Source organism: Sciurus carolinensis, chromosome 8 (genome assembly GCF_902686445.1).
Source record: "Sciurus carolinensis chromosome 8, mSciCar1.2, whole genome shotgun sequence".
NCBI lineage: Eukaryota > Metazoa > Chordata > Mammalia > Rodentia > Sciuridae > Sciurus > Sciurus carolinensis.
The window spans coordinates 6,344,127-6,367,415 of record NC_062220.1 but is presented as its reverse complement, the minus strand read 5'-3'; the positions used below and the strand labels follow the sequence as shown (position 1 = coordinate 6,367,415).

Here is a 23,289-nt window from a genome sequence, read left to right as displayed (position 1 = left end):
GGGGTGTGCCCTTAGAAATTACATATCTTGTCCCTGGCTCCTTGCTGTTTGCTGGCTGACATGAGCTGAGCAGCTTTCCTTTGCCATGCCCTTCCGCTATGATGTTGTGCCTCACCTCCAGCCCAGAGCAATGGAGTCAGCTGACCACGGACTGAATCTCTGAAACAGTGAACCAAAATAAACTTTTCCTCCTATAAGTTGTTCCTGTCAGGTATTTTGGTCACGTGGGAGGGGGAGAATGCCCTGACTAACACAACTATTAGCAACAACACACACAGAGACACACAAAAAGTAGCAAGAAACAGCAAGGACACAGAGAAATTGGAACCCTGCATCATTGTCAGAGAGAGTGGGAATGGTGCAGCTGCTGTGGAAACAGTCGCCCCTAGGATTCCTGTATGACCTCAATTCCAACAATACACCCAAAGGAAAGGTCTCAAACAGATACCTGGGTGTTCATAGCAACCTGATTCACAATAGCCAGAAGGTAGAAACAGTCCAAGGGTCCATCGACAAAAGAAAGGAAGAACAAATGTGGCACAGACATACAACAGAATATTATTCAGACTCAAAAATGCAATTCTAATCTATGCTACTGTGTGGAAATGCCTTAAAGATACTGGGTCAATCATAAGAGGATAAATATTCTTTGATTCTACTTGCATCAGTTATGTAGAATAGTAAAATCCATACAGACAGAAAGCAGGATAGTGGTTATCCAAGGGCTGGAGGGAAGGGGAAACAAGAAGTTATTGCTTAATGTGGACAGAGGTCAGCTTGGGATAATGCAAAAGCTCTGGTGACAGATGGTGGTCATGGTTGTCTAACAAGGTGAATACACTTAATGCCACTGTGCAACCACTTTTATGCTTGGAAATCATTACAGTGGTGAATAACAATAATGATAGAGATTAAAATAAAAACAAAGAAGACAATATCATTAGTGAGAGTTGGTGAAAAACTGCAGAGAAGTTATTTCCTACAGCATTGTACAATGCTATTATGAGCCAGACATAATAAGGAATAGTCTACTAAATAAAACTAAGAAGGCTTCCCACTTAGCCTTCTATTAAATAATAATAATAACAAAGTTTGTACTTTAGGGAAGAAGAAAAGCAACCTGAACGACAAAGAAAAAATATTTTTCTCTTAGAACAATCATGGGTAAATCTCATTAAGCCCAGGGCCACTCTACCACTGAGCTACACCCCTAACTCTTTTTGTTTTTTTATTTTGGGGCATATTCTCACTAAGTTCCAAAGGTCAACCTCAAACCTGCCATCCTTCTGCCTTAACCTCCCAAGTAGCCAGAATTACAGGCATGTGCTACCACAACTGGCTCAATCATATGTAAGTCTAAATAAACATCGAGTATATTAAAATATTTAATTTGTGGGATTAAAATAAATTAAGGTAGAATTAAAGTTCAAGATAAGAATATCATACCCTCTAAGAGTAATGCATTTTCCAGATAGAGGATAACCATTTTAATTACCTGTAGAATTTATTTAATTAAATGCACATGTTTTTCAAATAAAGGTTTCAAAGAAGAACACTAAAATATAGAAATCCTCCTCAATGAGGGAAAGACAGACAGGAACGGGGGAGGGAGGAAGTCCTGAGCGGTGAGAAGCAGGAGTGGAGATGGGTGTTGTGGGGCAAGGCTGAGAAGTTCCCAGCAGCCCCTAGTGAAGATGAACAACTGCCACGTGTTCTTCCTACTCCAGAGGGACTTCTTACAAAGCTGACAGTTTTCCTAACACTTAGATGCAATTTTTTCTGCAAGCACTTCTTTGGATGTGTAGTTCTGCAGCCTCCTCTGCAGAATCGGAGATGGCGAAGCTTTACTGCATCACCTAGGGACATCTGCAAAAACAGGAAAGTCCTTCCTTTCCTGCAATTTCATATTTCTCTCCTTTGGGTACACTATTCCAGCAAGTTTTCCAAGCAGCTAATGTAGTAGAGGGCAGGGAAATTTCCAAGCACCTCCCAGACTGAGCGACAAGGATAGATACAACCTCACCACCTCACATGAGCGAAGGTCACAAACAACCACTAGATGTAGGTTGAGGCAAGAAAGCTTACCCCATCCCCCCACGGCCGGTGCAGGAAGCCCAGCCCACCCATCTTCTTCCCTGTTCCAGCTGCGAATGGAGAGGGAAGCTCACGGGAAAGGAATGACAAGGAATCTCTCCCCACGCCAGCACTCCTTCCCAGGCCCTCCCTGGTCAAGGGGCCTGGTCGACTTGCAGGAGTGCCAGGTGCTGACAGTCGCAGCTTTTGAAATGAGTATGAGTGGGCCTGGAACATGGAATGGGGACCATTCTAACGACCAAGTTGTGGAATCTGGAATCTGAAGGACCCAAAGTGCAATGGGGGAAATGTCAGGCTGACAACGCAGAGTTAAAAGCAGTGACTTAAAAAAAAATTTCCTGTTTATGCTCTGGGTGGTTTAAATCCATCAATAGATACATTATGCATACACAGGCTGGAGAGCATTTGCTCAACCCTCTTCAGGCCGTCCAGGTCATTCCCATCTGTGTATATAGAGTTTCACCACCAAGACCGAGTTGTGCCAAGGGACACATGGCTGTTGACTTTTCCAAGTAAACAAAAGACAGAGGGTGACATCTGATGTTCTACAGAAAAGACAAACAAAAATTCAGAAGCTTCTAGGAGATCCCGGAGGGGTGTGGGTGAAGAAGTTCAGAGGACCTGGAATGGGAGGGTCAGCTGGAAAGGAGACCACCTTCCCTCCGAGGTTAGGAAACTTCGGGTCGGGTGAAGTTGCCAGAGAACATACAGACCATTTCCTGCAACGACAGTCACCCAAAAACAAAACAAGGGAAGAGCTGATTTTCATTTGTCAGAATGTGAAAGGAGACTTCCTATCCTATCCGGCCACAAAAAGACGGGCATAGACACACTGCCACGGAGGGAAAGCAGAGGCCTGTTCTGGTGGGTCCTTGGCTCAGCTCTGCCTACTTCTTATCACAGAGACTCTTTTTTCAAACTCTGAGGTTAGTGAATTTATAAAATAATAAAAGAAAACAAAACAAAGAGATTAAATACAAGATGCTTTGTTCCTCAGCTGAAATCACCCCAGCAGGCCATCAAGAAGTGATTTCTATATACCCAAGTGTCTTGAAATCTTCCGAGCGCCCAAAACATCTGGGATCTTGGGGCGAATCAGATTCTGACTCCTCCTGTCTGGGGCAGAGTAGGCATTTTGCATTCTAGCAAACCCCCATGGTCGCCCAGATTACAGGACAATGAATCACATTTTGAACAGCAAGAATTGGGACCTCCAAAATTTTTATTCAACTGAATATGCAAGTGAAAAAGAAAATCAGCTATTCCCTGGTACCGCTCCCAAATTAATTTGTTCATTAAGTGAATATTTATTGATACCCACCCCCAGCATTCCCTCAACCTGTGGAGAAGCAGAGAATTGTGGGTCGAAATCTTCCCTCCCCTTCCCTCCCCTCCCAGATGTGCTCCCCTACCACCTGCTTCTGCTGCTAAGGGGTCAGGATCATGCCATCCCTTGGGCTGGTGTGACCCACACCAAGAATCCTGTCCCCACCCACAAAGGCCTCATGATTACAGAGGGCAAGGTAGCGTTTCTGTCTCACCTTTGCCCTCCCTGGCCAGTTTCTCCTTCCACCACCTCATGTCCAGAGACATCCCAAGGATTGAACATGCCCAATTTGAGATTGGGTAGCTCCCCCTTAGGGGTAGCAGACTCATCGACTCCAAGTGGAAACAGAAAGGATAGAGTCTTGGGTGGGAGAGGCAGGGCCCTGCTCAGGGGAGGGAGGACGCTCAGGAGGGATGGAGACCTCAGCAGCCCAGCATCAGCGTGATAGGAAAAGTGACAGAGACAGTATTGAGTCCTGCTTCCCAAGTATGCCCCTGCCTTTCTGACCCTGCAGGACCCTTGACGGGAAGGCACTTCAGAAGCATGCCTTAGCCTCTGACAGTCTCAGCTGAAATCCTAGACTGGAACCACTGGAGGCTGCTCTTCCTGCCCTGTTCGCATCTGGGTTCCCGGAAGAGAGGATAGCAGAAATGTTTGAGATTTACTAGAAATCATATTAGAAGAGATTGTACTAGAAATCCCAGTGGTTGGGGAGATTATGATGAAAGAGCTTAGCCTGGAAAAGCCTGCAAGGGGGGGCAGGGGCTCCTGAGGCAGCTCGTGGGGGGCAGCGGATTTCCTGGAGACGGTGAAGGTCAGACAGAGGGAGAGGAGGGCAGCAGCATGAGGCAGTGCTGTGTGACAGTGGCCTGAGAGACCTAAGGGGAGATGCTCTGTGGTGCCCCCAGGAACAGCAGCCCTGGACGCTGCGGCTCTAACCCCAGTGAGAGCCAAGGCAGGCTTGGGTGGCCCTAAGACACCAGAGGCCTCCCTTGGGAGACCCGCGGCTGCACAAGGAGCTGCTCAAGAGTGAACGGGAAGGGCCGCTGAGAAGGGAGTGTTGGGGTACACATTGGGCCCACTCCCCGGCTGTCCCCCATCTCCCAGGTCTAGTTGGCTCAGACCTCTGAAACAAAATACCACTTCCTGTGTGACTTAAACAACAGAAACGTATTTTCTCACAGTTCTGGAGGACAGAAGTCTAAGATTTAGGAGCCGGCAGCTTTCTTCCGAGGCTTGCCGAGGGCTGTCTTTGTGTCCTCCCCTGGTCTTCCCTCTGTATCCTAAGCTCCTCTCCTTATAAGGATGCCAGTCAAGTTGAATTGGGTCCATCCAATGACCTCATTTTAACTTGATTACCTCTGTAAAGATCCTGTCTCCAAACACAGTCATATTCTGAGCCACTTGGGATTGAGAACTCAACATGCGGATTTTGAAGGGGGAAAATCCAACCCATAGCACCCACTACATCCCACTCTGTTCCAGAAAAGGCTGGACGGGTTGGACTGGTGCCCTTCCTCACCCAAGGACTCTGGGTGCTTGTCAAGCCCTCAGGATCACCCCGGCTGCAGTGCAGATCAGGATCTTTGTAGATGGAGTCCTGAGTGTCAACATCTGTGACAACTAATAGGCACCCTTACCCCACTCAGTCACAGTTTCTTGAGATCAGGCTGGTGAGTGAGCAAACAACCCAGCCCATCAAATGCGCTTGTGGGAACCCTGACCACCATGCATTTTCATGCCCATTTATGCACTAACAGCAACCTCAAAACCCCCTTCCCCTCTATATTTTCCCTTTTTCTGTTCCTCATCTTCCTACAGTTATTCAGCAAACATAAGGACACTGACTGCCTTCTGCCTAATGTGTCACTCATTTGACGGTAAAGTAATACTCATTCCTTGCAGTGGAGGGTTCACGCCTTGTCTCCTAACCCAACTGCAAACTCCTTGATATCCACAAACCAAGTCTGTGTTGTAAACCTTGCATACAGCAGGACATAGGAACGATGAAGCTCAACAGGTGAACCTGCTCCTGTTTCCTGGATGCTGGTAAAAGCACAAACCCCCTGAGTCAAAGATAAAGAACCCCTTATTGCTCACAGCAGTGGCAGCAGCCATTGTCACTGGCACGCAGCACTTCTGCGCTGGCTCCGTGAGCCCAATTCCACAGCAATGCAAAGGCATGCATTGCAGGCGCCACCTGCACATATGCTAGGCTGGGTTCCAGGAAAGGACCCCTGAGCTTAAGGAACCTGATTCTTTTATAACAGGCAAAAAGCTCGCCTGTTCTTTGCTCCAGAAGGAGTCACTACTTTCCAAGGTTACTCATGAAGAGGCACAAATATCTTTGGAAAGACAGATTGGCACACAGGGAGTTAGTGCTACTGCTCACAAAACATGCAGAAACATTAGAGACTCACAGAGAGGCAGCAGTAAACATTTCTTTATGAATCTGCTTTTCTTGAAGGCTGCCTATGTGAGTCTCTAGTGTGGTTTGGACCATAAGTGTCTCCCAAAGGTCCATATAGTAAAGGCCTTCTCCTTTTCCCAGGGGTGCTATTAGAAGATACTGGAACCTTTGACATGGGGTCTGACGAGAGGTCCTCAGGTCATTGGGGATATGCTCTTAAAAGAGATAGTGCAACCCTGACCCCCTCCTTTTCATGTTTTTGTTTGTTGTTTAAGGGGGAAACTTGTTGTTTTGTTTCAAGTTTTGTTTCTGTATTTGGCTCCCTGATCATGTGGTGAGCAGATTTGCTCCACCACCTGTTCCTACCTTGATGTGCTGCCTTGCCACAGGCCCAAAATCAATTGGGCCAATGTATCATGACCTAAAATTTCTAAGTCCATGAGCAAAAATCTCCTTTTCTATTGGTAAATTGATCTTCTCTGGGATTTCTTATGGTGATGGAAAACTGACCAATACAGTCTCTTTGCACAGCACACACCTCAATCCAGCTTGGCTCTGGACTCAACTACATTTGCTTGTTTGGCAAAGAATGGGGGCCTTCCATTACTCCATAGCTGGGGTAAAGCAAATGCTGAGATTCAGGCTCTAACTTCTTTGCTGGGGTTGGGATTGCCAGTGACTGTGGGCTCAGGTTTTCCTGAGGGATGGTTTGTGGACTTCAGACCTTAGGAGATAAGAAAGCAGTTAAGCCTTGTGAGTCCTGGTTGCCTAAACATTCTAACGTGTTAAGGCACTGGCATGACCTGTGGAGAAAATAACAATCTCTCCCACACTCAGAGTTCAGTTTCATGTGTACTGTTCATGTTTCCAAGCTGTTGAGTGTGGTTTGTAATCAATGAGAGATGAAAATAAAAATCTAAGTATGTTTGCTTTCTGCTGGAATCATCCAGTGACTTGATGCTGACTCTAGGACAGTCTGCATCCCGTGGTGCAGCATCTCAGGCCCTCTGCACCTGATCTTAACCTCTTCTCTGGCCTTCCTGCTCAACTTCCCCACTGCACCAACATGGCGCATGGACTGGTCACTCCTAAACCCATCATCAAGGTTCACGGCTCCCCTTTGACTACAATGTTTCCCCACTGAGCCCTGCCCACTGCCCCACACTTGCTGTCCATCTTCAGTTGGCTCCTGGCAGAAGGATTCTGGAATATTCTACATCCCTCGATCACCATGGAAAACCAACCCTTCCCTCCTCCATGATCTCCCACCCTAGGTTTGTAAAATGTTTTTGTAAAAAGCCTGATAGGGATATGCTAGCCTTCGGGGCCTTCAGTGTCAATTCTGTCACCGTAGAACAAAACGGCCAGAGACAAGGTGTAAGCAAGCAGGCATGGCTTTATTTATAAAACAGGTGGCTGGTTGAATTTGCCCCTCAGGCTATAATTGGCTGACCCCTCAGCCAATGCTTTGAACATACTCTCGTTTCACAGGTTTATTTACAAATCTCTTTCTGAGGAAGAGCAGGAGCAGGGCCCTGGGGAGAGTAAGACCACCATCTTCACAGGCTCACACTTCCTGGCTTCGTGTCCGAGAACCACATCCCCTCATTTCAGCAGCTCTGCTCCTGATCAGACCAGCTCTTCCCTGTGGGACAGCAAAGGAACAGGACCTACCCCATGGAGACTGCACCCCCATACCTGCTTCCTCATCCTTCAGAAATGATCACATCTTTATAGTTACATTCATATATGTGTAAATAAAATGAGAAACTTCGAAAACAGATTAGTCATACCATTTACAAAGACAGTGAAGAATAGCCAGGATGTGCTTGCGTGCGTGCGTGTGTGTGTGTGTGTGTGTGTGTGTGTGTGTGTAGCAGGGGAGAGGGAGAGAGAGGACCAACACTACTGCAAAGACAGAATGAGAAAAAGGAAGTGGGGTGAAGGAGTGGGGAGATCCTGCTACCAGCTCACATAGCTGGTGAAGTCTACAGGCTGCAAGATGCTCAAAGCCAGTCTCAGTGGATGAATAGATTCTGGGCACATGAGAGTCACTCTCCCCTTACAGGAAGGAGATCATAAAGGGCTATTTCAGCACTGGGCCTTGCTTCAATGGGCTGAAAGCTCTCGTGACACACACAAAGTGTACAAAACAAGGAAGACCCGTCTTTCTGTGCAAAATTATTTTTGTTTGTCTTTTATTTTAATCAGCTTTGGAGACAATGTGATAATATCTCTTCATAGAACCAAGACCTTGGAAGAGCGTGGTGGTGAGAAGGGTGGGGAGAGAAGGGAGAAGGGCAGGAGGGCAGCTGCAGCAGAGGCAAGAGTGGGGCCTGTGGCCCAGAGACAGCCACTGTCCTCCCTATGGGTCCCAGGTGCTCCTGACAGGGACACGCAGGGGCCCAGGCATGGTCTCAGGCTGCTCAGAGGGTGACAACAGCTGGGGTCTTCTCCTTGGAGATGGAGGGAACCTCCCCCAGGAGCTTCTTCTCTGACCCTTCCTCGTTCTGGGAAAAAAAAAAAAAAAAATGAGAATAAAATCAACAAACGAGGGCAGAGCTAGCTTCCCAGAACGTGACACCAGGAGGGGAAAGGAGAGAACAGGTGGCAGGAAGTGGGGGTCCAGCAAAAAGGACCAGGTGGCTGAGGAAGGGGAGATGGACAGGTGCCCAGGACAGAGTGTAGGAGAGAGCTGGAGTAGAGGAATGGGTGGACAGGCACCAGGAGGCAGGAGTTAGGCCAGGACCCACAACGGGGTCCCACTCGCCAGACAGAGCAGCAGGAGCTGGCCTCAGGGGGCTGACCTTGGACGAGGGGGTCAGGCCCAGATGCTCCTCCCTGCTCCCACTCTTACTGCCCAGACCCACACTGCTCCGCAGCACCTCCCTGCACCTCACCAGGGGCTGGGAGCTCTGGCCACACACACTTCGGAGACACAGTCCCAGGGAGGCCAAAGCCACGAGGACCTTCAGGATACAGACAACTGCAAGCAGGGAGCAGAATTCTAAGAACATTTTCTGGGGATAAAGGAGGAAAAAGATCCAGTCAGGGGCCAGCCCCTCCGATCCTGCCCAGACCACCACCTTGTCACCCCGCAAGCCACAGGACTCTCCACGAGCCACTGCTGCCAAGGCAGTCGGCATTTTCCAGAAGCAGGGACAGTCATCCCTGCACCTCGTCTGCAGGGGCTCCTTGCCACTCTCTGTGAAGCAGCGGGGGCTTCTTCCCCACTCCCTCGAATCTGGAAGGACCTGGGCCTGCCTTGGCCATGAAACGCAGTGGGAATGGCCCCACGCGGTGACAGCAGCCTGCGACTGGCCTGGTGGCTTCCATCTCCTACTTTCGAGACTCTCGCAGCGCTTCCCCTGGAACCCCGCTGCTGTGCCAAGAGCTGCGTGGAGAAGCCATTGCAGACACTCTGGCTGAAGCCCCAACTGAGCTCCCAGCCAAGAGCTGGCATTGTGCCCTCCAGTGATCACCCCAAAATGCGTCTGCCTGCAACTACATGGGAAAACCCAAGCAAATGCTGCCCGGCTGAGCCCCGTGAACCACAGAACTGTCGGAAAGAACAGTGTAGCTTTAAGCCACCATGTCGGGATAGTTTGCTATAGAGCAAGAGATAACAGCAGTGCCCACGCTCCAGAAAAGACGGAGGGAGGCCCATGGTCTCCTCCCTGCTCCTCATCCCCTCGGATTCAGGAAACCTCCAGGTCATGGAGGTCGAGCAACGTCTTCAGCTTAAGCCACAACCCCCTAGTGAGACCGTAGTGAGGTCCAGGTGCCAGAAGCCTGCACCCCAGCCCTGGGCTGTCCCATTCCTCGCATGGCTAGGTCGGGTCCCTGGCGGCTGCACCCTCCTCACCATCATCATCTTCATGTAACTCCTGCAGCTCTCCTCCCTCCAGTCATTGTGGTGGTAGCTCCTCCATGGCTGTCTGTTCCTAGCGGTGATGTTGGCAGGCTTGGGATGGTCACACACGGAGACGATCTCCGCGGAGTGTGAGCCATCGCTCTGCCAGATTAAGCTACTCACACAGAGCACAGTAGCCGCCACCGCGGTGGCAATGCCAGCCAGGGCGAGCAGGCCTGAAACCCAGCCCTGGAAGGGAGAGCGTCAAGATGCAGATTCTACCCAGCAGCGGCAGAGCCATGGGACCCCCACCCTCACACCCCCAGCTCCTGTCACAGGAAACCCTGCCAACCCCCCAGGAGTGACCTCAGGATACTGGGAACCAAAGGGTGTAAGACAGAAAATTGAGCAGAAAAACTAGACACAAGAGGGGAGCGAAGGACTAGGGCGGGAGAGAGGCTGAGGATGACCAGGACTCACTGAGAGTCTGCCCGGGGACTTCTCATGGACAATGGCTCCAGCTCCTGCTGCAATAGCCTGGAAGAGAAGACACCCGAAGACTTCCAGCTGACTCTCCTGAACTGATCCCCCATCGCCTTCCACCCGGAGCTCCCAGAGAGCCAATGTGAAATTCAAGTTCAAGAGACAAGCGAGGAAACCTAGCACAGAAACAGAACTCAAATTCCAACTGTACCGCCCTTCCTAACCTCACCTTAAAGAGAAAATAGTGTGAGAGGGGTTTGCCCACCCAGGACAGCTTCCTTGTGGCACAGGGCATTTGGACTCTGAGTGTCTGGCTGCTTCCCCAAGTCCCCCACCTAGAGCCAAAGGAACCTTCTTGGCCCATCCTCTGCCTCCCTCTGAGCTCCCGGTCGGCTCCTTCCTCACCACACAACCTGCCCAGAAGGCACAGCCAGAGGCCCGCAGCTCCGACCCAGTCCCGGGCCCAAAGTAGAGACACACTCCGAGAGTACAGCTCACGACCCCCAGCAATATCTGGGTCACCTGCAAGACAGGACAAAAAGTCAGACCCTTCCCATGGCTGGCACACCCCAGGGCAGCTGCCTCTCCTCTGGAACTCTGATTCTGGAAGTTTCTGTCCCCTCAGCTTCCATGGAGCTGCACTGGCCTGGTTTTGCCCTCACCTCCCCCCCCCCCGCCCGCATGGGTTTGAGGTTTTCCTTCCTTGCTTTTTCTGAATATAAACACTTGCTCATTCCACCTGGTGGGTCCCACTTTTTCTCCCCATTCTCCTTTGGGAGTCTCATTATCTGATCCAAATCCTCTGCCTAACCTCAGTTTCTGGCCCCAGGGGCTTTTTGGTAGACCAGGGCGTGGGATCCCCTTCCAGAAAGGAGTGTGGTTGCTGAGCGCCTTCCCAGCTCAGCTCCTCTGGGTCCCCCTCCCCTTTCAAGCTGAGAGACATTCTTTGGGGATGACGTCCCAGCCAGGGATTGAGCAAGACGGTGGTTCAAGGCCATCACCCCCGGTGTGGAATCTTGTGATGGGCGGCCTTGGTGAGGGAGCCCCCAACAGACCTTGTCAGTGCTGCACTGCAGGCTGACAGCCCCCTGCCACCCCTTCCCGTCTCCTTTCATTTCATGGGTAATGCCCCTCGAAGAACCATGCAACCTAACTCCGACTTCCCAGAAAACCCAGCCTGCGCCCACTCCTGGGTATCACCAGCCATACGTCCTGGAAGCATCTTAGATACGTCACAGCTAAATTCCTCTCCGCCCCTGCACTCCAGGGTCTGCCTTGCCTGTCTTCCAGGGCTCCTGTGTCCTCATCAGCCACACTCCAGACCTCTGCCTCCTGAACTCATGTCTTCTTTCACATCCCAAACCCCTGCTGTGATGTGACTCCCACATCACAGCGACCCCAAACACAAAAGGATGGGGACTCCTTTTTTCCCTGACCACTTGTACTATGACTAGCAAGTGCAGAGCCTGAGACTTCTTACCTGGAGGCCCCCAGCTCTGAGGCAGCCCAGGACCCAGGTTCCTGCTTGGAGCCCACCCATAGCCCTCCTGCCACCAATGCCGATTCACCAGGCCTCCCCCTGTCATTCAAGGCTGTGAGTGGACAACTTGGCTCTTAATCAGCTGGGAGTCCCACTTTCTCTGTTCTTTATATTACGTGATTTCTGGACTCTTGACCTTTGCTCCTGTCATTTCCTTAACCTGGAATCCCTTTGCTTGGGCTGCTGCCACCATCTCAACCCAGCCCTTCAGCACTCAGGGTCTGGTGCAGAAAGACCCAGGACACAACTGGGATTCCTGTTTCTCATATCACCAGATCCACTGCTTCTGTGTGTTGGGTCCTCTCTGGTGGAGGTGGAGCATGTTTAGGTCATGGTGCAGGACCCAGCAAACGGTCTTGCACCTGCAGCCCCCAGTCCCCGTGGGTTCAATGAAACCACTGCTTTAGCCACCTCCAGAGAGCCTGCTGCCTGCTGCCCTCTTAGGCCAGCACTGCCCGCTCTACGCCTTTCCTTTCCATCCTCTGTGGGGACACCTCCAAACTTTTTCCCAAACATGGTGGGATATACACAGTGCGTTCCTGTCCCTCCTGGTGGGACTTGACCCACTTTCCTTTTCACTCCCTATTAGAGAGGAGTCTCCATCCCCTGCACCACCTTGGTGTCCCACCCCGCGGCCACACTTACCCCCAGGGCCAGCCGCACATTGCTTATCCTGGCCTGGGAAGGCCCCGTGTCGCGAGGGCGTGAAAGAAACTGCTTCAGGGAATCCCCGGCTTTCAGCAGCTGTGCCAAGGCCGATTCCTGGTGGATGTGGATGTCGATGTGGGTGGGTTGGGACAAGGTAGAGGCCACATCAACTCCATTCACGGTCACCGTGTTCTGGGTCATCCTGCCTGGTAGGGGAAAGCCAGACGGGAGTGAATGAAGTCCAGGAATCAGATGAGGTGGAAAGCCACACCCAGCATGGTGGCCCAGAGGTCCCCCTGGGCCAGTGCCAACGTCCCAGCAGCCTTCACCTGGGATGCAAATCCAAAATGCTCTAGAGCATTTCACCACATACCTTCCTGGGCCCAGAGTCACCTGATAAATTTGTCTAGGGTGTAGAACGGGACAAAGAAAGAAATCTGAGTTATTTTAGTGACTTAGTATATCTGTTTGCACATAACACTTTCACTAGTTAAAAAGAGCAAGAGATAGGGGCTGAGAACGCGGCTCAGATAGAGAGCCCTTGCCCGGCGTGTGCAAGGCCCTGGGTTCTATCTCCAGTACAAAAAATAAAAAGTTCAAGATGTACAAAAGGGTATACCTTTAAAAGTCTCTCTCTGTCTTTTTCTCCCAGTCTTGTAGTTCCTTCTAGATGGAAACTAATATGATCAGTTTCCTTCATATCCTCCAATGATATTTTTCACACCCAAAAGAGTCTAAAAATAATCTTTCTTGCCCCCTTTTCCTAGAAATGACATCATCCTGTACACCCTAATCAGCACAATGCTGCTTTCACATTACTATATGTTTCCAGAACAATCCTGCATCTGTCCACAAAAAGTTTCTTTATTCACTTGTGTGACTGCATAACATCACAACGTATGAATCTACTGTGACTTATTTAAGCAATCCCCCGTTGACAACTTTTAGTTCACTTCCAATGCTTTTCTATTACAGCCAATGTGGAGATGTGCATTTACAACTTCTGGGGGTGCCAACGGCCGCTCTCCACAGAGGAAGCAGGACAGGCGAGAGCCCCACGCAAGAGGGGGCCACCAAGGTGGGCCTGCGAACTCTACTCTCCTTTTCAATTTTACATGGGAAATAGCGTTCCATTGCAGATGTTAGTCAATTCTGTGCAATAAAATGCTCGATTTTAAATGCTTATCTCAATGAGTTTTGATAAATTTATACCTTTGTGCAAACACTACTACCATCAAGACTTAGGACATTACTATGTCAGGAAAAAAAAAAAAGATTCAATGGCTCCCCCAGTCAGCCTCAGGCAACTGCCACTCGGCCTTCTGGAGCTATTCCAGTATATTTTTAATTTCATTCAATATATTCCTGTATAATTTGATTTTCGTTCTTATCACAAGTGCAGTATGTCATCTTTTCATGTGTCAAGAGCCATTGTTCTTTGTTTTGTGAAGCTCTTCCTTTATATCCTATGAACTTCCTGGTTTATTTTGTTTTGGTCTTTTGTTGAAGTTCTTTGTATATTTCAAGAAACTTACCATCTCTGTCATGAGTTCCTATTATCTCTTTACAAGTTGTTATTTTTATTTTGACTTTTCTTGTATTTTTATAGCTTTCATTTTTAAAACTCTAGTTTAAATTTATAAAAGCTCTCCCTTTTTTTTTTTTTTTTTTTTTTTTTTTTTTTGCTTTCTAGGTCAAAGCACATAGTTTAAAAGGTCATCCAGTTCCAGATTATGAAATAATTCTCCCACATTTTCTTCCACATGATTTTAGGCTCTTGGTTTTCACTTTTCAATATTGATCCCTCTGGAATTTGTGTCATAATTTGGAAGCCATGGATCCAAGTTGTCATGGTTGTTCCAATAGTTAAGGACTGTTTCTGTTTGTGGAATATGTCATCTTTCAGCAACTCAAGATTCTCTCTTGAGCAAAAATAAAGTTCCCAGAGGAAGGAAGATCTACTCCTGTCTTCCTACTCTGCCATTGGGTGTCTGATGAGTTCTGCACCATTATTCCAGTTTTAATTGTTATAGTTTAATGTCTGACAATGTGATACGATTTTGTGACTCCCTATGCCCTTTGTTATTCGGAATTGTCATGCCCATTTTTGTGAAATCATTTCTCCGTATATACTTTAGAAACAACTTCCCTAGCTCCAAGAGCAATCCTGCACAGGTGATTCTAACAAGGCCTGCAGGGGAGGTGTCACAGATCAAGTCAAACCAAACAACAACTCCCATGGGACGTCCACAGGCACGCCACCACTCTCAGAGCACCTCACACACACCACCACCACCACCGGCCTTCTTGGAGGTAAAAGAACAGGTCTTTGACAGCTTGGAGGAGGCAAAAAAGAGAGTCAGGCTTCCTCGTGGGCACACAGTGTTGAGAACACGGTGCCATCTGTGCAGCTCTCTTGTACAAACAAGCTATTTCGTGAACTGGGCCCCCAGGAAAAGGGCGTGCAAGCACCGAGGATGCCGGCAGCCACAGCAGCACCTTCGAGGGCCAATTCAGGTCAAATGGGATGAGCTGGGCCCCGGGTTTATCAAGGCTGTTCAGAGAGATCTACCTGAGGAATGTGCAGCTGTCCAGAGACCCCATCTATCAAGGACAGGGGAGCCTAGCCCTGACCCCTCTCCCTCATAATTCACTCCTTCCCTCCGCCCTGCTCCCTCCAGGACCTTTCTATTTTGGGGGGACCCAATAAGATTCAAATAAAGTGGATGGACCAAACCAAAAGAGGACAAATATTTAGCTGTCCAAATGTTAACCAATAATGTACAGGTCCTTGTGTATGAATGCTGAAAAAGCTCTTAAATAGAGCACTTTCTCGCCACTCGGGGCCGCTCCCTGCCAACCACTGTATCGGTCTGAGGGGCTGGTCGCGGTCCAGGCTCGAGCTTGCTTTAATAAAACCTCGTTGTGTGATTTGCATTACTGTGTGTTCACTTTGACTCTCCGGGGATTAGTCGGAACGGGACCCTAACATTTGGGGGCTCGTCCGGGATAGACTCGCCCGGCTCCAGCCCAGGAGAGACAAACGGCCCACTGTACGGAGGTTTCTAAGGAAATTTGCCGCAGAAGGAGGATTGGCCACCTCCTGGTAGGACATAAGTCCTGGTAGGACGTAAGTCCTGGTTAGAGTTTGGGTGAGAATTCTCGTTTGGTGAAAGGAAAGGGTTGTGAGTTACCCTGGAGGTTCCACTGTCGAAAGTCATGGTAGACATCCCCGACGATCAGGAGTCGTGCCGACGTCCCCAGTGGACGCCCGTTGGGCGGCTGTTTGGTAAGGATCCTTGGTCGGATTCTGGCAGTGTGAATGAGAAGGCATTGCGCCTGTGAGAGTGGTGTGGCTGACCGGCCGGTGGATGTTGGAGAGTCCTGTGAGAATTTGTTTTACTGCGGTGTATTGCCTCCCTTGTTCTTTTCGGTCTGCTTGGTCCTTTTCTCCTCATTATTATGGGACAGGCTCAGGTAACTCCTAAGACTTTCCTCCTGAGTCACTTCTCAGAGGTCTGCACCAGAGGACGGAACTTTGGTGTGGACCACCTAAAGGAGTGTGAGTTTGCTATACTCTGCTCCGCAGAGTAGCCAGTCTTCACCAGGATCTACGCGGAGCGAGGTAAGTAAGCTTCTCTCTCCATGCACCCCACATCTGTTTGAGGTGCGGCTTTCTGTCTCTTCATTTTTGGAGGGTAAAATGGGCTACACAACACTCCCGCACATCCACTCCCTCCTGGATGCTCCCCTTCCCTTGCCAGTCAGACACAGGAGTTCAAACTGTAGGATTAAGACCTGGGACAATTAGTATGGAAATGCCCAGGTTCCCTTTGTTCGCATAGTTAGCCCGTCACTAGTCTATCTAGAGTCTCCCTCTTACTGTTCCTGTGCTTAGATGTGCTCACTGTGTTCTCTTTAAGCTGCAAGAGGGAGGCCTTTAAAATCAATCCCTCCCGTGAGACCCTCCAAGAAAAGGCTTGAGTTACATGCCCCCACCCAGGTCTCCCTCTGTGTAAAAATTTTTACCGGAGACACCATGCAAGACACACGACTGTGACATAATGACTCACAGAAGTTCCCAGCGAAGCACCAAAATATACTGGATAATAAACACCTCTTTGTTTGTCGAAAGATAGGCTCCCTTTGTCCTCTCTCAGGTCCCCTATCTTAGGCTTAGGGATACTCATTGCAGGTTACTTTACAGTCCTTCTCCTTGTTCCTGAGAGATTTGTTTACTCCAATCCCCCTAGGCAGAGAGCTCAGCAGCTCCCAGCTTGCAGAGCAGGCTTATGGTGAAACCAAAAGACAAGAAAATGACCCCCCAGGCCTTCACTTCAAACACTGTAACTTCTGAGGAGGAGGAGACAGACACTAATAATAACAAAGTCCTCCCGCCATCTGCCCCTCCCCCTCTGTACCCGTGGAGTACCCATGGCAGTTAGCAGCCCCATTCCTCAAAAGTAGTGGGAAATAATGTTTCATGATTTTCTGCATTCAAACCTAACCTGATCTCTCAACTAGGAAAAAAAGGGTTAAAAGGTCCTAGGCAATTTCCCCCACCAGGCCTTGCTCAGGTAGCCTGCATTGGAATGTAAACTGCAGCAGTCTCAGTGGGAGAGGTGGGGAGCAACCTGAGGGGGGGGGGGGTCCATTTTAAACTCCTGGGCTGCTACACAGAACTAACTCATTTTCTAGGATTCTTGTTTTGTTTTGTTTTGTTTTTCTTTAATGCTGTATTTTTGACCTCATAATTTTGATCCTACATACCTAGGTTAATGATTTTTTTTGATCAGTTCTATTTTTATTCAATTCTAGAGTTATTTTTAAACATCTGTTACATTGCATTGGAGATAAACATTACAAGGCCTTTGCTTTTGTGTTATGTGTATATGTTATTGTTTAAAGTCGTATTGTCTATGTATGTATCTGACAAAATTGACATAGATAATAAGCGTGCATAAAATTAAAATTTTAAAAATGGAACCAAAAACTTTTATTCACATGATTTAAAAGGGTTCAATTTAAATTGGGTAAACTAATAAAAGTTAAAAGTCTTTAGAAATAACTCGCAAGTGTCTAGGTGGTCAAACTAATGAAATGTTGATGTTAAACAATGTCTAATATCAATTGTTCCTTGGACTTTTCTTCAACAGGACAGAGATGGCAAATACTGTTCAGGATACTTGTCTGATATCTTGGGTTTTTTTTTACAAAATAAGTAAGTTAAATTTAACATGTATGGAACTGCTCAGATGTGTTTGTTAGCCACATCTGATTAATTTGCAAAGTTAAAATGCTAATTGTTAAATAACATTAAGTACTCTTAAGTCCTTAAATTCCATGGAGTAACATACTTAAACATTATTGGTGTTTTCATAGGTTGGTAAATTAAAAGGGTTTAAAATTGCTTTGTGTCATTACTAAAAACAAGGTTATTAAGAGTTATATCCTAACAGGTAAAACCCCAAACCAGAGGGTGAGTGTTCCATCTGCTCCCTTACCACTTCCTCCTCCTCCCCCTCCAGTTCTGCAAAGCTCCAAGGAGCTCTTAGATTTGGATTTAGAGTTACCATCTCCCCTCTCACTGTGTTTCAGTTAGACTACCATAAACAACAAAGTATTTTATCTTGTTAAAATGGAGTAATTTATCTAAATTCAGAAATTTCATAAGAGTTGTTTCAGAATGTGAACAAAAAGGGGTCAACAGATAGGAAAGAGAAAATAAAAGGCTCTAGAAATGGAACTATATTTAGTGAAGAACAAAATCTTTCTGGATAAGAAAGTGTTTATGTGATGAAATACATGAGTGTCTAAGTAAGTGCTAAGAAAGTCTGTGTAAGTAAAGGGCAAATGTCAACAAGTTTGCATGTAACTAAGTTGGTTACAAGTATGTGAGACAATCAGTTAAAGGTGTTTAAGGTTTTTCTTAAAGTCAAATACTACTGTACCGATATAAACCGAAGTTTAATTTATATGTTAAATTAACAAGGATTTCTTAGAGACACTAATTTACTCTTAACATTATATCTGTTAAGTTTCATTCTTTAGGACAATTAGTCTTGAAAATTGAGGTTTATACAATTATGGTTAAACAACTGAGTATAGGACTACATTACAGTCTAAATTTTCCTTTCAAAACTAAATTTGGTTAATATAAAGTTATCAAGGTAATTGTGAAATGGTCACTCTTTGTATATTAAATATGTTCATATTTTCCAGATGTACATCTTTAAAGCAGGAAATTTATCAAGCTGCTATTCTCCAGAATAAACTTGTCTGTAATGGTAATTTTAAACTTAAAGAGTACATTTTATTGGGGATTTATTTCTATCATTTAATGTTCTATTATGGGACCTATTATCAATAAGATATATATAAAATTTGTTACTTCTTTCACTGAGATAAAAATTTAAATGTAAATGTATTTCTAAGAGTTAGTGACAGCCTGATTTGTTTAAAGCTTCATATCGCAGAACATGAAAGCATTTTGCCACACAAAAGAAAAGTTAAAAGCTCTCTCAGTCTTTCTTTGATTGATTCCTGTTTTGGATATAATGTTAGACTGTATTAACTAATGTTCATATAGACTCAGGAATCAATATATGTAAACTTCTTAAAATGACATTTAAGAAAGAGTGTAATGTGCAATAGCAAAAAGGGGACAACAGTGACTGAGATTGGGGTCTCTGACCTCATGACTGTGGTATGCCTGGTGCCTGGGAGTGCTCCTGTGCAGGAGCACAAGAAGCCTAACTGCTGCGGCAGTACCTCCCTGGGGAGGCTCTATACAAGAGTCCTATCAGCTCTGACATTCATCTCAGGTACACAGCTCTTGGGCAGGAAGAAATCGTTTTGCTAGATAACCAGTGTTTCATCAGCTTCCTTCTCTAGTTCCTGCCCACCTTACAGTAACTTTGGACAGTGGACTTCCTTGAGAGCTACACAGAGTTCCTAACATTGCACTTTGCAGTTGTGAAAAAAGAGTTACGTAGATGTTCTAGTCTCTGTAACTCTCCTGAAAACGAAGAATAATGCTTACATAGTCTTTAACCTAATAATAAGACATGTATAAAGATTGCTAACATGACTCTTTAGATCTGCATTTCCATCAGAGAACAGAGCTCCATCTGATCTCAGCTAAATCTTCAAAATCTGTGTTTATAAACCTTTATTTTCTAATACTCCTTTGCCCCTCACTGAACTTGAAAATTTGGTCATGCTGGTCATGGCAAAAGGGGCAAAAATTAGCTTCAGGATTAGAACATTTTACTTAAGATTTGTGAAGAGCCCCGCCTTACCTGAGATAAGGCTCTGCCTCACCTTGCTGCATTTTAGAATGGCTCCAAAGTAAGCCAGACTTTAACTCATTTAAAGTTGTATCCAAAATTTTGATGTTTGTTGTAAAGATTACTGTGATCTCAAACAGGGTATATAATGTAGAACTCAGCCAAAATTCAAGATAGCTATTATACAAGCTAAATATGTTTTCACTCTTGCTAATTTCATTTTGTAAAACTGTTGCCTGTTACTGTTTTGCAGAAGTAGCTGCTTCCAGAACATACAACCTAGGTAACTTGTGATAATAGGCCATCACCTACAAAACAGATAGTATGTGGTAGTACTTTAATAAAAGGGTAAATGACTGTAAAGTTATAAACATTGAAGCTAAAGCCCAGTACTCTTACTTTATGACTGGTGAGACTGACTTGCTGAATGGTTAAGATCAAACTTAGAGACTGAGATTAAATACGAAGGTCAAGAAAAGCCAGTATTCGGGTCTTGACCTCAGTCAGCCTAAATCCAGGGAACAAGAGAACTTCTCTAAGGAGCTTTGCAACTCTGGGTCACACAACCTCCCAATCAGGGAGATTGATGAGACCACTGGAGGATAAAAAGCCAATCAGTGCACTGCTGCAGAGGAGGGTCAAGGAAAAGGGAGACATCCCTCATGCTTCCAAGGGAAGTCACCTCATCAAGGAGACCCTGCCTCATGAACGGCACTAACTGAGCTAAGAAGCTGCTCTTAAGTTCTCTATGAGTGACCCCTGTGGGAACTCAGCTGACTCTTAACAGACAGGAACAGGTCACGTTGACCAGCTTGATCTTAGACACCTAGCAAAACAGTTAAAACCAAAATATAGCCATTCTTGGACTTTTAAGAAGAAATAATAATTAAATGTAACTGAAGATGTACACTTGTGTTAGCCCACTAAAATTAAGAGTGGAAGCTACAAAAGAAAGATTCTTAGGCAAATGTGCCTGATAACTATCAAGAGAAACTGCCAGAGTCAGAAGATTTTAGTCAGTTTAAGGCCTACAGACACAGGTAGGCTTAATCTATGTTTGCTAGTATGATTATCTAGCCCTAAGTAACAGAAGTATAGAGATCTCTACTTAACACAGGCTATACCAATAAAGGGATATTGTACAAAAATCAGATGACATTAAGTAGCTTAACTGTATTTCCTGGGCACATCAATGACATTGAGAGTTAAATGTTGTGTTTACATTCCTGATAACCTGGACAATGTTAAAGTCCCCAAATATAGGCCTTGTCCTCTCCAACCTTTGCTAGGCCTTGTTATAGGAACAACTTCTCAGTTCTTCCATCCCCTGGTGAGGAATTATTGACTTCTGTCATCTTTATGATATTCATTGGCATGTTCCAGATGCTGCAACATTTACTTTGTACCAATCTCATTTCAGTACTCATGTCTTTTTGTTCTTCTCTCATAGAAGCACCCACCCCCAGATGACTTTACAACCTGCTCTTCCCCAACCAGGCTTCTACCTTGGACCCCTCCATTGACCTGATTTTTAAAAGGGAACTCCAAACTGCTTGCCCCACGCTGCCCCCTTCCAGCTCGAAGCAGCCAGAATGGTCATCACCCCCTTTCTCTACAGCAGCAAGGAGTTCCTAAAATTAGAGGAGGGGGAATGAAGCCAGAATTGGGGACAGGCAGTTAGTGTAGAAATGGGGGATCAGGTCAAATCGAGAAAATGAAGGCCATGAAACCATCTGCCTCTGGAAGTTGGAGACTGTCCCTGGGAGAATAAAATGTTAAGGATCTCCTAAGCTCATTGACTACTAAATTTACCTGCCTTTAAAGACAGCAAGCAAGGAGGTCTATGTGCAGCCCTGGGAGAAGAATGTTGGTTTTATGCTAATCATTCTGGAGTAGTGAGGGAATCCATGGCTAAGGTCAGAGAGGGTCTTGCCAAGAGAAAGCAAGAGAGGGAGGCCCAAGAAAATTGATTTGAAGCATGGTTCAATAGGTCCCCTTGGCTTGCTACCCTAATCTCTACCCTAGAAGGCCCCTTAGCTCTGCTTTTGCTTATTTTAACTTTTGGCCCCTGCATTTTAAATAAGTTAATAGTTTTTGTTAAGGACCATGTAAGCACAATCCAACTAATGGTGTCAAGACAACCATACGAGAGAGTACCGACCCCAGAGGATGGACATGCAGGACGCCCCAATGAGTATGATTCCTCATTATGAACAACTAAAGGGGGGAATGTTGAGAACGGGGTGCCATCCGTGCAGCCCTCTTGTATAAACAAGCTATTTCGTGAACTGGGCCCCCAGGAAAAGGGCGTGCAAGCACCGAGGATGCCGGCAGCCACAGCAGCACCTTCGAGGGCCAATTCAGGTCAAATGGGATGAGCTGGGCCCCGGGCTTATCAAGACTGTTCAGAGATATCTACCTGAGGAATGTGCAGCTGTCCGGAGACCCCATCTATCAAGGACAGGGGAGCCTAGCCCTGACCCCTCTCCCTCATAATTCACTCCTTCCCTCCGCCCTGCTCCCTCCAGGACCGTTCATTTTTTGGGGGGGACCCAATAAGATTCAAATAAAGTGGAGGGAACAAACCACAAGAGGACAAATATTTAGCTGTCCAAATGTTAACCAATAATGTACAGGTCCTTGTGTATGAATGCTGAAAAAGCTCTTAAATAGAGAGCTTTCTTGCCACTCGGGGCCGCTCCCCCCCAGCCATTGTATCGGTCTGGGGGCTGGTTGCGGTCCAGGCTCGAGCTTGCTTTAATAAAACCTCGTTGTGTGATTTGCATTACTGTGTGTTCACTTTGACTCTCCGGGGATTAGTCAGAACGGGACCCTAACAACAGAAGCAAGACCAGCCCTGGATTTCAGATCTTCCACTGGGGACCCCGAGTCAGCATGGAATTACAACCCTGAATGTGTCCTATGCCCCAGACACCTTACCTGCAGGCTCCCTGGGTACTCCTCCCGCCCCACTCCAGCCCCCTGGACTTGCTCTGAAGAGCAGGACTAGACCCTCCAGCACCTGGAAGACTCCATGCCCACCCTTCCCACCAACTCCAGGCAGTGGAGTTTGCCCTGTTGCCCTGGACACTTTCCCTGTCCTTCCTCCCAGTGACCAAGGGGTTAGGGACAGAGCACCCCACTCCCTCCATCCCACTGCCATCCCACCTCAGGGATCAGTCTTGAAGGGCCCCTGGGCAGGGGAGGGCCCTGCCTCACCTGCTGTCCTCTGGGAACTGGCAGAGCCGAGCAAGATGAGAGGAGATGGCTTGGAGCTGAGGACCCTCTAGGGTGGTTGGGAGGGAGGAGAGCAGGAGGAAGGGGTGGAGGAAGAGGGCCTGGAGCAGCCTCCAAATTTCCCAGCAAGTAGCTGAAACCAAGGGGCCCATTCTGGGGGGTTTCCGTCTCACACACATACACACACCCACACACACACACACACATACACACACCTACTCAGACAACATGCAGCAGAGGCACATGCACTGGCTCAGAAAGCCCTGACCTGGCATTGACTGGAGGAGGGGACACCTTCATAGGACTCCCCAGGGTGGGTCAGTGGTGGGCCCTGCCTCTGCCCATCCTCAACCTTCATCGCCCCAGCTCCCCAGTGTCCAGTGACACCATAGTACTGGAAAGCCCCTG

At 47.2% G+C, this 23,289-nt stretch overlaps 1 protein-coding gene across 4 annotated transcripts; it reads right to left on the bottom strand.

The window, feature by feature from the left end:
- Positions 1 to 7,215: 7,215 nt before the first annotated feature.
- Tmem176b (transmembrane protein 176B) lies at positions 7,216 to 22,999 on the bottom strand. Of its 4 annotated transcripts, none has more exons than XM_047561536.1 (7): positions 22,864 to 22,999; positions 12,353 to 12,561; positions 10,573 to 10,689; positions 10,165 to 10,221; positions 9,697 to 9,933; positions 8,732 to 8,851; positions 7,216 to 8,341 (listed from the first exon to the last, which is right to left on the bottom strand). In XM_047561536.1, exons 2-7 carry the CDS (start codon positions 12,554 to 12,556, stop codon positions 8,258 to 8,260), a joined length of 819 nt encoding a protein of 272 aa, XP_047417492.1. In that variant the 5' UTR covers positions 12,557 to 12,561; positions 22,864 to 22,999; the 3' UTR covers positions 7,216 to 8,257. The 4 variants fall into 4 exon arrangements, with proteins under 4 accessions (XP_047417492.1, XP_047417493.1, XP_047417495.1 ...); XM_047561537.1 differs by having other exon boundaries at positions 22,813 to 22,922; XM_047561539.1 differs by lacking the exon at positions 22,864 to 22,999 and adding an exon at positions 15,550 to 15,665.
- Positions 23,000 to 23,289: the final 290 nt, after the last annotated feature.